This window comes from Corythoichthys intestinalis, chromosome 4 (genome assembly GCF_030265065.1).
Source record: "Corythoichthys intestinalis isolate RoL2023-P3 chromosome 4, ASM3026506v1, whole genome shotgun sequence".
Taxonomy (NCBI): Eukaryota; Metazoa; Chordata; class Actinopteri; order Syngnathiformes; family Syngnathidae; genus Corythoichthys; species Corythoichthys intestinalis.
In genome coordinates this window covers 29,231,116-29,248,681 of record NC_080398.1, presented here as the reverse complement: position 1 = coordinate 29,248,681, position 17,566 = coordinate 29,231,116, and the positions used below count along the sequence as shown (strand labels likewise).

At 39.7% G+C, this 17,566-nt stretch overlaps 1 protein-coding gene across 1 annotated transcript in view; it reads right to left on the bottom strand.

Moving 5' to 3' along the window:
* flcn (folliculin) overlaps positions 1-17,566 on the bottom strand; it is a 31,553-nt gene that overhangs the window by 7,713 nt on the left and 6,274 nt on the right. The window contains exons 3-8 of the mRNA XM_057834441.1: positions 15,710-15,856; positions 15,412-15,633; positions 10,496-10,662; positions 10,080-10,171; positions 3,623-3,762; positions 542-655 (exon numbers count right to left, since the gene is read on the bottom strand). Coding sequence (XP_057690424.1) covers positions 542-655; positions 3,623-3,762; positions 10,080-10,171; positions 10,496-10,662; positions 15,412-15,633; positions 15,710-15,856 — 882 coding nt within the window. The remainder of the gene's footprint in view (positions 1-541; positions 656-3,622; positions 3,763-10,079; positions 10,172-10,495; positions 10,663-15,411; positions 15,634-15,709; positions 15,857-17,566) is intronic.

Here is a 17,566-nt window from a genome sequence, read left to right as displayed (position 1 = left end):
AATACTCAGTGAACCAATACTCATAAGAGGTCATAGCGATACCCGGAATGTCACGTGACTTGCATTGTACTGGAAGCGTGATGATATAGTTCTTTATCTCAATGCCCAATCTGACTGAATAGGTCATAAGGGAAAGCACAGATTCAGTTTTCCATTCGGAAGTTACGAATCCAAGCCAGTTGTGTTTTTACTTTGGATCCTAAAAAAAAAAAAAGGGGGGGGCGCTGATAACAGCTGCGTGCTATGGCCTGTATCCTCCCTTGTTAGAAGCAGGTCAGCAACACAAGTAGAGGCAAGGAAGACATCAGGGTGCGGAACATTAGCCAAATAATAATGTTAGAGCCGCAGGCAGGAATTAAAATCAACTTTCTCTATTGTCAGTTATTATATCCAGAGTCTAGTTGTAAGCTTTAAAAAATGTTATGACGAAGCTCGGTTACATTTAATTTGATGATTCCAACACAATCTGTTCTAGGATGTGGTTTATGTATAGAAAAACAAAACAAAAAGCCCCTAAGAAAATTTAGCCAGGCTTAAGTACCTTGAGTGTTGTAAAAGCAGACTGGATGAGCCCGGAGTCTGCTCCTCTCCATATGACCTGGTTTCCCATGAGCACATGCCACGTCACCTGCCGGAACTCAGCAGCTCCAAGGACCTACGCAAGACATACCAGACTGTGACTCACGAAAGTCTCATCATGGCTAAGTGTTATGCCGCTGAGAAAATATTACATATTTTCCGCACTATAAGGCGCACCTAAAAACCTTAAATTTCCTCAAAAGCCGATAATGCGCCTTATAATCCGGTGCACCTTTTATATGTATAAATTTTGTGCCGCAAAAAGTCGCACAGCAACTCGGAGCACAGCTCCATTTAATGGATGCATAACATAACCCCAGCCTCTACTGTAGCATTTATACAACCCCGAGCAAAAAGTATGGAATCATCAGTCCCTTGTCAAGAGTCAAGAATCTGGATTGGACAAGGTGATGATTCTGGAACTTTTGTTTGGTGCTGTTCCAGTGAGATTTACAAAGATGACTGCCTGAAATAGTCATCAAAATTCCCTCTGTCCTTGATGATATAGGGCTGCATGTCAGCAAAGGCACTGGGGAGATGGCTGTGGTTAAATCTTCAATAATTACATTGAAATTTTAGACAGCTTTCTTATCCCTTCAATTGAAAATATGTTTGTCATTTTCCAAGAGTACAATGCATCATGCCACAGAGCTAAAATTGTTAAATAATTCCTTGGAGAAAGACTCATCCAGTCAATGTCATGGCCTGCAAATAGCCCAGATCTCAACCCTATTGAGATAACGTGTGGTGGAAATGGAAAAAAATGGTCCACGGCAAGGCTCCGACCTGCAAGGATGATCTGGCAAATGCAATCAAAGAGAGTTGGCACCAAATTGATGAATACTCATCAAGTCCATGACTCAGAGACTGCAAGCTGTCATAAAAGCCAGAGGTGGGGCAACTAAATACTAGAGATGTGTTTTGATTGTTATTTCTTTGTTTGTTTCTCATGATTCCATATTTTTTTCCTCAGAATGGAGTGATTCCATATATACAGTGGGGCAAATAAGTATTAAGTCAACCAACAATTTTGTTCTACTTGAAAAGATTAGAGCGGCCTGTCATTGTCAACATGGGTAAACCTCAATCATAAGAGACAGAATGTGAAAAAAAAAAAAAAACAGAAAATCACATTGTTTGATTTTTAAAGAATTTATTTCCAAATTAGAGTGGAAAATACGTATTTGGTCACCTACGAACAAGCAAGATTTCTGGCTGTCAAAGAGGTCTAACTTCTTCTAACGAGTTCTAACGAGGTCTAACGAGGCTCCACTCGTTACCTGTATTAATGGCCCCTGTTTTAACTCATTATCGGTATAAAAGAAACCTGTCCACAACTTCAGTCAGTCACACTCCAAACTCCACTATGGCTAAAAGAGCTGTCGAAGGACACCAGAGACAAAATTGTAGACCTGCACCAGGCTGGGAAGACTGAATCTGCAATAGGTAAAACGCTTGGTGTAAAGAAATCAACTGTGGGAGCAATAATTACAAAATGGAAGACATACAAGACCACTGATAATCTCCCTTGATCTGGGGCTCCATGCAAGATATCACCCCGTAGCATCAAAATGATAACAAGAACGTGAGCAAAAATCCCAGAACCACACGGGGGGACCTAGTGAATGACCTACAGAGATCTGGGACCACTGCAACAAAGGCTACTATCAGTAACACAATGCGCCGCCAGGGACTCAAATCCTGCACTGCCAGACGTGTCCCCCTGCTGAAGAAAGTACACGTCCAGGCCTGTCTGCGGTTCGCTAGAGAGCATTTGGATGATCCAGAAGAGGACTGGGAGAATGTGTTATGGTCATATGAAACCAAAATAGAACTTTTTGGTAGAAACACAGGTTATCGTGTTTGGAGGAGAAAGAATACTGAATTGCATCCAAAGAACATCATACCCACTGTGAAGCATTGGAGTGGAAATATCATGCTTTGGGGCTGTTTTTCTGCAAAGGGACCAGGACGACTGATCTGTGTAAAGGAAAGAACAAATGGGGCCATATATCGAGATATTTTGAGTGAAAATCTCCTTCCATCAGCAAGGGCATTGAAGATGAGATGTGGCTGGGTCTTTCAACATGACAAAGATCCCAAACACACAGCCAGGGCAGCAAAGGAGAGGCTTCGTAAGAAGCATTTCAAAGTCCTGGAGTGGCCGAGCCAGTCTTTAGATCTCAACCCCATAAAAAAATCTGTAGAGGGAGTTAAAAGTCCGTGTTGCCCAACGACAGCCCCAAAACATCACTGCCCTAGAGGAGATCTGCATGGAGGAATGGGCCAAAATACCAGCAACAGTGTGTAAAAAGCTTGTGAAGAGTTACAGAAAACGTTTGGCCTCCGTTATTGCCAACAAAGGGTACATAACAAAGTATTGAGATGAACTTTTGGTATTGACCAAATACTTATTTTCCACCAGGATTTGCAAATAAATTCTTTAAAAATCAAACAATGTGATTATCTGTTTTTTCCACATTGTCTCTCATGGTTGAGGTTTACCCATGTTGACAATTACAGGCCTCTCTAATATTGTCAAGTGGGAGAACTTGCACAATTAGTAGATGACTAAATACAGTGGGGAGAACAAGTATTTGATACACTGCCAATGGGCTTTCCCATTTACAGTGTATCAAATACTTGTTCTCCCCACTGTACTTATTTGCCCCCATGTATTTCCCTGCACTTGCTCTATAAAATTAACATTTACTGACCACCACAATGTTTTTTATTCATTTCTTTTAGTGTTTATGAATGCCAAAGAGTTGCACTTTTTTAACTAATTCATGATTCTTTTCAAGCTTTTTATCTGAGTGTGTTCTACATGATAAAATGTCTGAGTGAGTGCTCGTCCGAGACTAGTGATTCCATACTTTTTGCTCGGGGTTGTATATGTGCCTTATAATGCGGTGCGCCTTATATATGAAAAAAGTTTCAAAATAGGCCAATCATTGAAGGTGTGCCTTATAATGTGGTGTGCCTTATAGTGCGGAATATACGGTAATTTACTTCCACCAAAAACATTCACATTCATTTTTACCTGTCTCAAATGACGCAATGACCTAAACCTCGGACCGGGCGATTCATCTTCAGGAGTCAGTTCGCTGTCTAATTGGTGCCCCTGCGGTTTGGAAATGCCTCCTTCGGCTCCTTCCCAGCAACTCATTTCCTCTTCTTGTTCTTGTAAAAGCAGATAAAACACATTCCAAGCATGGTATTACAACATAAGGGATACTGCGGTAATTACTTAGAAAGGCTGAGAGAAAACGATCAGTTTATGAACATGCTATGACAAGCCGTTTGAAAATTTCAGCTAGTAAATAACCTTCATGTGCAAGATGGTTGAACAAAATATTTAAGTATGCAAATTAAACATTTGTTAAACCTCTAATAATGGCGACAATAATGCTTAAACACAAAAAAATAACACAGATTACAATCGCAGCCATTTTGTGACATCAATTATACCCACACCAGACACACAGATATTCTCAAGTACAGGTGCATGTGATGATGAGTGTTAATGACATAACGAGGAGGGGTCAGAAATTTTGGATACTATCATTTGATTGGCTAAAATAGTAGCGGCATTTCATAAAATAGCTGCCCCCTACCTTTCAAAATGAATTGGATGCCTAACACTGTCAATGGCACTGACACACGAGCATTCACAGCCAGTCTTCCTGGTTTAAATGAGTTGGATGTCTATTGCGATCAATAGCATGCAATCATTTAAATGGTATGAAAAATAAATTGAGTGCTACTTAGAGCCGTAACAGCCTATTTTTGTTAAATGAAATTCATTTTAATTTCATTTAGTTTTTATTAATTGTATACATTTATTCATAATTACAAAAATTCTAAACATAAAAAAAATGTTGTCTTTCCTTTTAATTAACCTTTAAGCCCTGAAGTTGCAAAATTTCTGACTTTTAACAAGCCAGAACTGCAAACATAGTGCCTCATGTAGCCTCATATACAGTGCTGGCCAAAAGTATTGGCACCCCTGCAATTCTGTCAGATAATGCTCAATTTCTCCCAGAAAATGATTGCAATTACAAATGCTATGGTAGCAATATCTTGCAAAGAAAAACACAAAACAGAATGCAAAAAAAAATTAAATCATTATCATTTTACTCAAAACTCCAAAAATGGGCCGGACAAAATTATCGGCACCCTCAGTCTAATACTTGGTAGCACAACCTTTAGACAAAATAACTGTGAACAACTGCTTCCGGTATCCATCAATGAGTGTCTTAAGGCCAAGTTATGCTTCCGCGTCAGACCTGCGCCTTCAAGGGACCCCCGATTTACGAGCCTGCGCCGTAGCGTGACGTGTTCCTATTGAATTTTCAAACCCTAGCGTCACGTCGACGCATAGGATGTGGCAGAAATGGACTGTGATTGGTCTGCTCAGGCTGTTGTTTCCGGTTCAGTGCGAAATCACCACCATTGTAGAATAGAACAGAACATTACTTTTCTACACGCAAAAATGGACCAAGCCGACGGGAATATCATCGAAGAGCAAGTCTCGTCAAGACATCATAAAGATTGCCAAATGGCAAGGTCAGTGACTGAATAAAAAAAAAAGGAAGAACCACAGAGACGTCACGTGTGTGTTCGGAATCGAGTGGCCATACGAAGCGGTGACCTAGTCGGCCAAAAACTGCCAGCTTTTTATCACTTTATGTCATATTTTTTGTTGGTGCACTTCATCATTTTTTGTGTACATATGTTTGCTGTCAGTCTGACTTATTTGCGTGTCACACTTCAAGTATCTGAAGAATAAAGCACAGGATTGGTGCCAAAATAGTTGTTTTGATGTTTACTTTTCAACAACAGACAGTTCACACATGATACATCATCACTTATTGAGAGTGCCACGGTGCTTTTATGATAACGTTACTCGGATAAAACGCTGGACGCAGTGCCCGACGCCAGTTTGAAGCTAGCAGCCACAGCTAGCTGGTTTCCACCCAAGGCTAGAACTCTCTATGTGGCATCAAAAGTTGGACAGACCGCCTCGAAACCGTCTTCTGCGTCATCTGCGCCTCAACATTTGTAGGATCAACATTTATTCAATGTTGATGAGCTGAAGAGCCACATTCAAGCGTTCCATCTTGCATTATTTATTTTTTCTCCGTTAAACTAGACAAGAGGAAGTCAACAAGCATGCCCCAAAACCGTACAAACATAACGCCACACCCCTCTAGTGGCTTGGCGGTGAATTACAGAGCAACACGTCACCTGGCCGGAGAACCATCGAATGTCGAATGACGCCGTAGTTGCTGCGCCGTCACCTCAACACGGGAGCATAACTCAGGCTTTACAATGCTCTGCTGGAATTTTAGACCATTCTTTGGCCAACTGCTCCAGGTCTCTGAGATTTGAAGGGTGCCTTCTCCACACTGCCATTTTCAGATCTCTCCACAGGTGCTCTATGGGATTCAGGTCTGGAATCATTGCTGGCCACTTTAGAAGTCTCTAGTGCTTTCTCTCAAACCATTTTCTAGTGCTTTTTGAAGTGTGTTTTGGGTCATTGTCCTCCCGGAAGACCGATGACCTCTGGGGGAGACCCAGCTTTCTCGCACTGGGCCCTACATTATGCTGCAAAATTTGTTGGTAGTCTTCATAATGCCATGCACATGGTCAAGCAGTCCAGTGCCAGAGGCAGTGAAGCAACCCCAAAACATCAGGGAACCTCCCCCATGTCTTACTGGTGGGACTGTGTTCTTTACTTTGAAGGCCTTGTTTTTTTCCCTGTAAACTCTATGTTGATGCCTTATCCCAAAAAGCTCTACTTTTGTCTCATCTGAATGGAGGACATTCTTCCAAAATGTATTTGGCTTTCTCAGGTAAGTTTTGGCTAACTCCAGCCTGGCTTTTTTAGGTCTCTGGGGAGTCCCTTTTTATTCAAAGTCCGACGGATAGTACGGGTTGACACTATTGTACCCTCGGACTGCAGGACAGCTTGAACTTGTTTGGATGTTAGTCTGGGTTCTTTATCCACCATCCGCATACTCTTTCGTTGAAATCTCTTGTCGATTTTTCTTTTCCGTCCACATCTAGGGAGGTTAACCACAGTGCCATGGGCTTTACACTTAATGATGACACTGCACACAGTAGACACAGGAACATTCAGGTCTTTGGAGATGGACTTGTAGCTTTGAGATTGCCCATGCTTCTTTACAATTTTGCTTCTCAAGTCCTCAGACAGTTTTTTGGTCTTCTTTTCTTTTCTCCATGCTCAATGTGGTACACACAAGAACACAGGTTGAGTCAACTTTAATCCATTTTAACTGGCTGCAAGGGCGATTTAGTTATTGCCACCAACTGTTATGTGCCAAAGGTAAGTAACAGGTCCTGTTAATTACACAAATTACAGAAAGCATCACATGATTTTTCAAAGGGTGCCATTACTATTGTCCGGCCCATTTTTGGAGTTTTGTGTAAAATGATAATGATTTATTTATTTATTTTTTTTAATTCTGTTTTGTGTTTTTTCATTGCAACCAAAAAAAAAAATGAAGATATTAGTACCAAAGCATTTGTAATTGAAATCATTTTCTGGGAGAAATTGAGCATTATCTGACAGAGTTGCACGGGTGCCAATACTTTTGGCCAGCACTGTAGTTACTACTTTTATATAGGGTTGAAAGATATTGGAAAAAACTGACATTGCATTTTTGGGGGGTTTGCAATATAAATTGTGACATTAAAACTAGAAAATTTTTCACCAAATGTGAATAGTTCTGTTCGGGAAGACTTTGGTTGACTCACTATGACCACATTGTATTCGTTAGAGATGTGTCGATCCGGTCACAAGATCGGAAATCGGGCTGATTGCGCCATTTTTCAGAAGATTGGAGTCGGGTGAAAAGAATCGTGTTTTTTATTTTAAAAATAGATTTGCTTTTCTGCTTCATGCTCGTACAGCCTCTCACCATCCCTCCTGCAAAGCAGTGCGACCAAACTGGTTTTCTTGGTCACCAGTGCAAGTGGCGTTTGGTACTTAAAGTTAATGATGATTGACGGGTTTGTAGCTTTGATCTGGCCAGAGATGCCTTAGTAGCTCTACGATCAAAGGCACAAATGTGTTCATCATTATTTAGTATGGTACACAGGCTTAAGTGTGCTGTGGCAACTCATTCATTGTGGAAGTGAGAGGCTGTTCTCGGCAGTGTGTGTGTCAAAGCAAAAACAACAACTTTTTTTCGGTATCGGATTGGGACTTTGTATTGGCAGAGTCGCAAAGTCAGGTGACTTGAACTCGGGTACAAAAAATTGTGATCGAGGCGTTCCTAGTATTCATATAATACCGTTTAATACAGGATAAGGTTGTTTTTTTTCTGCGAATGATGAAGATTGGTGAATGTTAAAGGGATCCAGGAAGCAATGTCTCTGCACAATTGCTGCTTTTATGAAAACAAAAGTTTACATTAAAAAACATTTAAAAAAAAAAAAAAAACAATCGCACGTCCTGCGATGGGACAATTACGCATGCACATATTACGATGGTGATGTTCAAATGATACAGTATATTGTACAGGTCTACTTTAGTAGTAGTAGTAGTAGTAGTAGTAGTAGTAGTAGTAACTACATGAGGCACAAAGTTGTAAAATTGCGACAAGCAACATTGCTGACTTTTAACAAGCCAGAACTGCAAATATGGTGCCTCATTTAGTTACTAAGACTACTAAGTAAGTACTGCTAGTAGTAATACTCCTACTAAAATAGGTAAAGTAGTGCAAAAACAACGTTTAAATAATATTGCGAGCATTTTTGTTACCAATCTGACATTTAAAATAAATGGAATAGTTGTAGAACCAAAACAAAATATGTATCAAATTAATGCAGGGACCACATTCCATAATAAAGTCATACGCACACTATACAACAGCGGTATGAAAAAGTATCTGAACCTTTTGGAATTCCTTTCATTTCTGCATAAAATCACCATCAAATGTGAGCTGATATTTATCAAAATCACACAGATGTAAAAACAGTGTCTGCTTCAACTAAAACCACCCAAACATTTATAGGTTTTCATAATTTAATGGGAATAGCATGCAAACAATAACAGAAGAGGTAAAAATAAGTAAGTGAACCCTCTGCCTAAGGAGACTTAGAGAGCAATTGAAACCAATTTTTATCAAACAATTTAAGTCAGGTGTGTGCCCCATCACTGATGAGTGGTTTAAAGCTTTCCTGTCCACTATAAAAAACACATCTGGTAAGAAATATCTTGATGAGAAGCATTGTGCCTCATGGCTCGGTCAAAAGAGCTGTTTGAAGGATTGTTGATTTGTATAAAGCTGGGAAAGGATACAAAAACATCTCTAAAAGTCTGGATGTTCATCAATCGACAGTGAGAGAAGCTGTCTACAAATGGAGAGAGTTTGGCACTGTTGCTTCTCTCTCAAGGAGTGGCCGTCCACCAAATATGACACCAAGAGTTCAGCGCAGAATACTCTGAGTGGTAAAAAAGAACCATAGAGTATCTGCTAAAGACTTACAGAAATCAGTGGCAGTCTAATATCTCTGTGCACACATCAAAAAGGAAGCCACTGCTGTCTAAAAAAACATTGTTGCTTATTCGCAAAAAGGCACTTGGACACTCCACAGAAGTTTTGGCAAAATATTTTGTGGACTGATGAAACCAAAGTTGAATTGTTTGGGAGTAACACACAATGTCATGTGTGGAGGAAAAATGGAAAAGCTCACCAACATCAACACTTCATCCCCACCGTGAAACATGGTGGAGGGAGCATCGTTATTTGGGGCTGTTTCGCTACCTCAGGGCCTGGACAACTTGCAATCATTAATGGAAGAATGAATTCAAAAGTTTATCAGGCTTTTTTGCAGGAAAACCTGAGGCCGTAGGTCAGACAGTTGACGCTAAAAAGAGAATGGATGCTGCAACAAGACAATGATTCAAAAAACAGAAGTAAATCAACTTTAGAATGGTTTCAGAAGAACAAAATACACGTTCTGGAGTGGCCAAGTCAAAGTCCAGACTTGAACCCCATTGAATAGCTGTGGCATGACCTAAAGAGAGCGTTTCAGGCCAGACATCCCAGGAATCGGACTGAATTACAGCAGTTTTGAGGAGAAGAATGGACCAAGATTAGTCCTGATCGATGTGCCAGACCGATCTACAGCTACAGGAAGCGTCAGGTTGAAGTTATTGCTGCCAAAGGGGGGGGGCACAAAATATTAAATGTGATGGTTCACCTAGTTACCCCCCCCCCCCCTTAATTCATTGTTTGCATGCTGTCTTCATTAGAATATGAAAAGCTATAAATGTTCTGTTGGTTTTAGTTAATGCAGACACTGTTTTTTCATCTGTGTGATTTTGACAAAGATCATTTGTTGACTATTTTATGCAGAAATGTGAGAAATTCCAAAAGGTTCAGATACTTTTTCATACCACTGTATTATATTTCAGAATAAGAATCTAAAATACAATCGCTTGACTGATTCCTGACTTTAGTCACCTGTCTGTCTCTCAATGAGTACCAACGTGTCTTCAGTGGGGGCCCCTTCCAGCAACTTCTCAGTCAGACGACTACCGCACGCCTTCAGCAGCCTGGGAGCCAAAAAAGCCATAAGTTTTTAGATTGATCACAGTTCGGTTTCGTGATGGCAGTAATGTCGATATGATGTGTCTGAGAAAAATTGTGTTTTGGCTGTTTGACAGAACAAATAAACACCATTTACCGTCACCGAATAGTAACTTTCTGGAAGCGTGGGCAGTCATCGCTTGAGGGTTGGATGGATTTTATTAACATGTGACTTGTGATTCAAATGTGATATTGCGGAATAATTGTATGGAAGTACTAGCTCAAACTGTGGATTTTACCATATTTGAATATTGTAAATCGATGCGTCTGTATGTGCTTGGCAGACTCACCAGCTGAATGAAGAGTGCAGGCTGGACCACAGATTAGGATGCTTTGTCAGTGACGTTAGGGAACGTGCTGCGTTGCCGCTTCTTTGGTGCGGAAAAATGGCAGGTGAGAACACGCTGTTCATCCTGACTGCACGCTGGGGGCAAATGCCTTGCTCGTTTTCAAACACCTGATGGATTAAATTGGCATTAGAATTACGTTATTGTATTTCTTCAAATTTTGTATTTTCAACTTAATAATATTTCCTTCAAATTAGTGTTGCACGATAATAAATTTTTCAACCGATATCGATAACCGATAATTTCCTGCCCCTTCCACCCGATAACGTCACGCCGATAATTCTATTCAAAAATGTATGTAAATTTTATACAAAGATCAAATTTTACTGTGCAAAAATATAATTTAGTGCTATTTTTTTCCACATCAAATGTGAACAATTAGTAAATTCTAACATCTAAACAATGGCAATGACATTGTGTAAAGGTACGCTTTTGGCAACAATTACTTAGAGAATAAACACCCAAATTGCACAAAAATGCCTTTAAAAGTAAGCCGTTCCTAACATTGATCACATTACTACACTGCAAAAACAACTCCTTAAAACTAGCAAAATTGGACAAAACTGTTGATTGCGCACATTTGGAGGCTAAATAAAGTATATAATTATCGGATTGCATTATCAGTTGAATTTTGTTTTATCTGGATTATCTGTGTGACGTCATAATTGCCATTATCGGCCGATAATTATCGGTGACCGATATTATCGTGCATCTCTACTTCAAATAGACTTCTGCCTTTTTTATTGGGGAAAAAATGTTGCAAACCAAAATAGAAGCACTTAAGGATGCATAAAAATAGTCTCTCAAGTGATTTTGAGTAGGACTGCTACGATTACTCAACATCTGATCGATTGTCAAATTGATTGATAACTGTTTTGTGCTGCTCCTCGTCTGTGAAATGCCCTCCGAGACCACCTCAGAGCCCCTCAGACAGTGGATGCATTTAAAAAAGGACTAAAGACTTACTTTTTTCAAAAAGCGTACTCTGGCTAATGTTATCTGATTATCTTACTTTTATCTGATTTGTATCTGATTTTATCTGTGTTTCTGTCTGTTTTTGTTTTTACTCTTTTATTCTTAGTCTTTATATTTTAATTTTTTTACATGGTAATGTGCACTTTGAGATTCGTTTTTCAAATGTAAAGTGCGTTATAAATAAAATGCATTATTATTAGTTTCATAGATATTTTTTTGACGTAAAAAAAGAACCAAATAAATTTTTTTTGAGCTTCTCAACTCATTGGCTGCCATTGACGGCGCTAGACATTAGGAGTGGGAACCTCTTGGTATCGCACAATACGATAACGATTATCTGACGATATGGTGATGCAAAGATTATGGATCCATTGGTCAGGAAATCATTCTAGGATTTTCTACAACAACTAATAAACAGAAAAACAAGCTTCTGCTTTGAATTGGAATGTGTTTATCACTAGTAGACGTTCAATCCATTTGAGGCAGCGAATGAAAGTTCATTCGCTGCCATCCCTCCCGCTTCAAATGGATTGAACGTCTATGGCCGTCAGTGGCAGCCAAAGCCAGACAATGAGGTAATTTTGGGCCATTTAAGGTCATTTACCTGTTGATTTTCAGATACTTCCTGTTGATTTTGGGGTATTTTATGGGTCACTTCCTGTTTATTTTGAGTTACAGAACAGGAAGTGACCTTGGAATCACCCAAATAAATAGGCAGTGACTCAAACTCAATAGGAAATGACCTATAAATGCCCTAAAATGAACAGCCAGTGACCTGTAAATGCCCTGAAAATCTGACAGAATGACCTTGAATGGTCTGGTTTCGAATGAACGAACATTCCCAGCCTAAATGGATTGGGCGTTGAGCACTGTCAATGCAGCCTTAGATTTAACTGAGACACTATTATGGTGGAAGATTTTGGTAGCAACTTGTTGGTTCCTTTTTGTTTATTTTTTTAGACATTGACACCTTTTTAAAACGATGTCTCGATTCTTGGCAGGCGCATATCGATAACCTTTTGGGATACAAATGATCACGATATATCACCGTTTCGATATTTTGTCACACCCCTACTAGACATCCAATCCATTTGGACTGGGAAGGGGCGAATGAACATTCGCAAAAAATCAGTGAATATTCTTATAATTTTAATTATTAAAAAAACAACAACATTTTTTGGAACTTACTTTCAAATATATATAAAAAAAAAATATATTAATGAAGTATTTTTTTTTTTCAATTACTGTATGATTTTTTACATTTTTAAATGTTTTTTTAATTGATTTTTCAATTAAAAAGAAATTCAATGTTTCAACTCTTATGACATAAAGATAAAACATATATACAGTATATATATATATTTAATTATTTTGTATTTGATTAAAAAAATACAGTATTAATATTCTCTATCTTTTGTAATGTAATTGATTTGTTTAAACAGTAAATACAGTGATCCCTCGTTTTTTGTGTTAAATGTATTTATTCAGATTTAGCATTGAAAAGAGATACATATAAGACATGCTTTTTCACTTTTTTTTTCAAGTTTTTTTTTCTTTTTAAATGTATATATATTAATAAATGGTTTTCAAGCACTTTAAATGTAATAATCATAAGTTTTAAACATGTCATTGTCCCACCAAATTATTTCAAAACAAAAATATAGTTGAAAAATGCTTGTTTTTAACAAATGCTTAACTGAGTCAGTCCACTCAAATTCGCTCAAGCTGCTCACTTACACACAGTGAGTTGCCACAGCAACTGTTTAACATAATAAACGATGACTGACGCATGTGGCGCTTTAAAGCTTTGGCTTCCAAGCATCTGTGGCAAGATCAAGCATTAAACGTCTGTCAATAATCGTTAACTTTAATCAGAAACTTAAGTGGTGGTTATTGTCAGACACTCGAAGGCGAAGGACGCATTTTCCTGAGCTGGGAAAATGAACAATCAGAGGGGATGGTTATTATAAAAAAATAAAAATAAATAAAATAAAAAAAAACTTGTAATCATTACGAAATCTGAATGTCAAAAATTGATATTCGATATTTTCTGCGTCCTATATGGTATACTGGGGACGGGTTTCAATAAGCTTCGGCTTCTCCTGTCAGCCCTTTTCTTTTCGGGTTGAATTAATTGTAAACACATATAAATGCTGTATGTTTGTTTGGATTTGTCATGCCTGAAGGGAAAATAAATAAATAAATAAAATAGATAAAAGTGCACTGCCTGACCAACAAAGAGCAGCATGAGGAAGAGTGGGACTACGTCAGGGGTCCCCAACGACCGGGACGCGGACCGGTACCGGTCCGTGGCGCATTTGGTACCGGGCCGCGCAGAAATAATAAATAATTTATTAACAACTGCATTCTGGCCAATTGACTTTGGCCTGTGCCGCTTAACACACCAATATCCCTGTCTACTCTAGATATACAACTACAGGATAGGAGGTCGTCATAGAAATGCATTGATTGGGCTGTTAGCACTAAATCTCGTTTTGTATATCTATGCGCGCTTGGACTCGATAATAACGTATGACGTAGGTCATCGCCAATCGCATTTCTTCCCGGAAATAATTGGCCCCACACTAGAATGACTGAATAACAGACGTCTTTGGACATACTTTTTACGGGGAAAAGGGAACCTGACGAGCCAGAAGATGTGCCTACAACCTAGAAGAAAACCAAATTTATGCTACTTCCCAATCACTAAAGACCCACGAACGGCGAAGGAGAGAATTCGTGACCCGTATGTGAATAAACCGAGTTATTCGAGCATGTCTGTGGAACAGGAATATCAGCTTGTAGAGGTCGCAAATCACGGCGACTTAAACATACATTTGAGACAACAACTCTACCGAAGTCCTGGATTAAAGTCATTTCGGAATATCCTGACATCGCTAGGAGCGCGCTGAAAACTGTGCTACAATTTCCAACTTTGTGTATTTGTGATGCTAGCTTCTCTCACTCTCCCATCTCGGGACCATCTCGTCTCAACGAAACAAACTCAGGCAAACCACTGATTCAGCAGGTGAGTTGTATTTTTTCCCAGCACTTAACACGACGGGGCTAAAAACAAATGCTATTTTATATTTGCTGTATTTTTCTGCCGCACATTGCTGGTGTTCTGACAAAGTTGGCATGCGTGTAACGTTAAAAAGGACCGCGAATGCAGCGATTCCAAAACACACAATACAAACTTTCTTTAAAGAAAGGAATATTAACTTACGTTTGCCATGTTAGGTGCACACAACAACTGAACGTAGCCCTCTCACTTAACGACTTCGCCGTGTCGTTAAGCATTAATTTACGCCATTTCCGTGTTGCACATGTATGTTTATGATGTAAATAGTTTTTTTAGCACCATTGGATAACATTGAGAGTCCAACTGAATATAAAAGAGGGCTTTTTTCATCGCCACAAAAGCTTTGGGAGCAAAATTTTATAAGGTTGCAAAATTTGACAGGACACCGGTCCGTGAAAAAAAGACCCAAATCACACCGGTCCGTGGTGCAAAAAAGGTTGGGGACCCCTGGACTACATGATCGGGGTGGCATGCCTTATCTGTCTTTATTTATTTTTTTAATTGAAAAAAAAAAAATCCGCGAGGGTCACTGGATTGTCATATTTCTGTAGGCCTCAATGAAAGCAGATGATTATCTTCTAATGAATCTAAATAAGATATTTGCAAACAATGGTAGTTACATAACTATAAAATATTCACAGTCCAACTATTAAGCACAGTCAGTCACTAGAAGCCTTGCCCGTTCAAATGGGCTGAACATCTATTGTTAATGAGTGATAAAGCTTGTGGCCATTTAAAAAAAAATTCGGTGACAAACTATTTATAAAAACAATGTTACTCTCTCACGTGCTAACACTCTAACCTTCAGAGCAGTGCTTTGCAGACTTTGTATGGTCAAGCTGAGATGGCGTAACAGAAAAGGCCAGGAATTAATGAGGTAGATCCGGTCCATGGCCACCATGACGATGCTGTACCAGCGCTGAAAGCCTCTTGCTAGACTGTCCTTGATGAAGAAAGTGTGCGAGAACACAAAACCGTGCTGCTCGTCGCCAAAGAAAATTGGGCCTTCGCGACCAGGGCAGACCTGGTAAACAGAAATCAGGATGAATACGAGAACACTAAGCGACAGGAGTTTGATATACTGGTACGTCATCAGTTACCTCACAGCTAAGACTGCGTACGCAAGCTTGGCGCACGACGCTAAAGAGCTGAGGCTCTCTGGGATGCTGGTGGCTCAGGAAGCGAATGCCCGTCTCGTCGTCGATGCTCATGAAGCCTGGGTGGGATGCGGGGAGTGAGCGGCACCCCTGTAAAGTACATTGGAATTTGTGAAAATGTACAAACAATGGCATGTTTTTACACTTATTACTTTCACATAAAGACAAGACTACATCACATTTCTTGAGTAAGTACATTGATGCATTTTTATCCGCGGAATCGAAGTTTATGTTTTTATCGTTATGTATAAAGAGTAGTTCAGTGAGCCACTTCCGTTTTGCTCTTTCAAATATCTATAGGCATGATCATCTGTTAACGATTTTCCCATAGAAAATAAATTTTGCAGAGGATTGCCAAAATAACCCTAACCCTGACTTATTTATCTAATAATCAAATGAATTAAACCCCCGCTAACTCAAAGATTAAGCCTAATGTCAAAAATTCTGAACTTTAGATTAAGGTTTAGGGTTAACAGCATCTCAGTGCCAAACAAACGAATTGTGTAATAAACAGTGCATTAAACAAAAAGGCGGGGGCAGGTGCGAATGCGCGTGCACAACCCGGAAGTACGGAAGTACGCCGTACACACATGCGGTCAATTTGGCCACAAAATGTGATGGCAACTAAGCACTTTACACTCAGTCGGATTTACAGCACATCCCAAAGATGCTAAACGAACACGTCACCTCACGGCAAAAATGTGCAACACATATATGATGTAAACAATGCTCACCGACTACCCGCAGTTGCACCGGCAAAGCTACAAAACGGCCGCACATGTAGCGACTCCAACCTATCGCTGGAACCTCCAGAATGAAGGAAAAATACTCCCACGCACAGATCAACATTCCCTCGCACATCTCAACAGGTGGCTGCCCTCGGCTTGAATGTGCACCCTCGCTCTACACGCCTTTCTCAGTCCCAAAACAGTAAGCACGTGTGATTGGAGACCAAAACAAAAAGTAATTATGAGCGGTGTCCATGGAAACTAATGCGTAGTGGGAAACTTTCTAACATTTTCTATTCAAAATGCTCTTCGTACATGACTACAATATTCTTCACTCTACATATATAATGAGGCAATAACAAAATAGTTATGCACGGACACTAAGGAAACTTTAACTTCAATCAGATTACTGTTTTGGAAAATTGAATGTGTTAGATTGCTCGTTACTCAAAGAAAGTAATCAGATTACAATAGCGTTAGTGACAACACTGGTGTAGGCGTTGAATGTATTTCTTGTTTTTGTTTGTTCTTCTCTTCTGTCTCTCTCTCCTTTTCTATTTCCCTGTGTGCCCCCTCCATAACCCCTTCCTGCTCGCTGCTTTCTCCTAATAAACGAAACCCAATAAATAATCTTACAACTCATCCCAAAGATGCTAAACGAACATGTCACCTCACGGCATAAATGTGCAACACGAATACTGTATGATGTAAACAATGCTTGTCGACTTGGAGCGATGACTACCCGCCGCTGCAGCGGCAAAGCTACGAAACAGCCGCGCATGAAGTATCATCAACCTATCGCTGGAACCCTCCACACTCAAGTTCATTCATGGACACACACAATTCAACATTCCCTCGTACATCTCAAAAGGTATCTGCACTCGGCTTGAATGTGCACCTCACGTTCGTCACGCCTTTCTCAGTCCCGCATGTGTGACTCGAGACCAAATCAGGAAGTAACGGTGAGCGGTTACCATGGAAACAAACCCGTAGTGAACAGATGGAAACCTTTCGAACATTTCCTATTAGAAATGCTCTCCGTACATGACTAAAATAGTCTTCATTCTACATA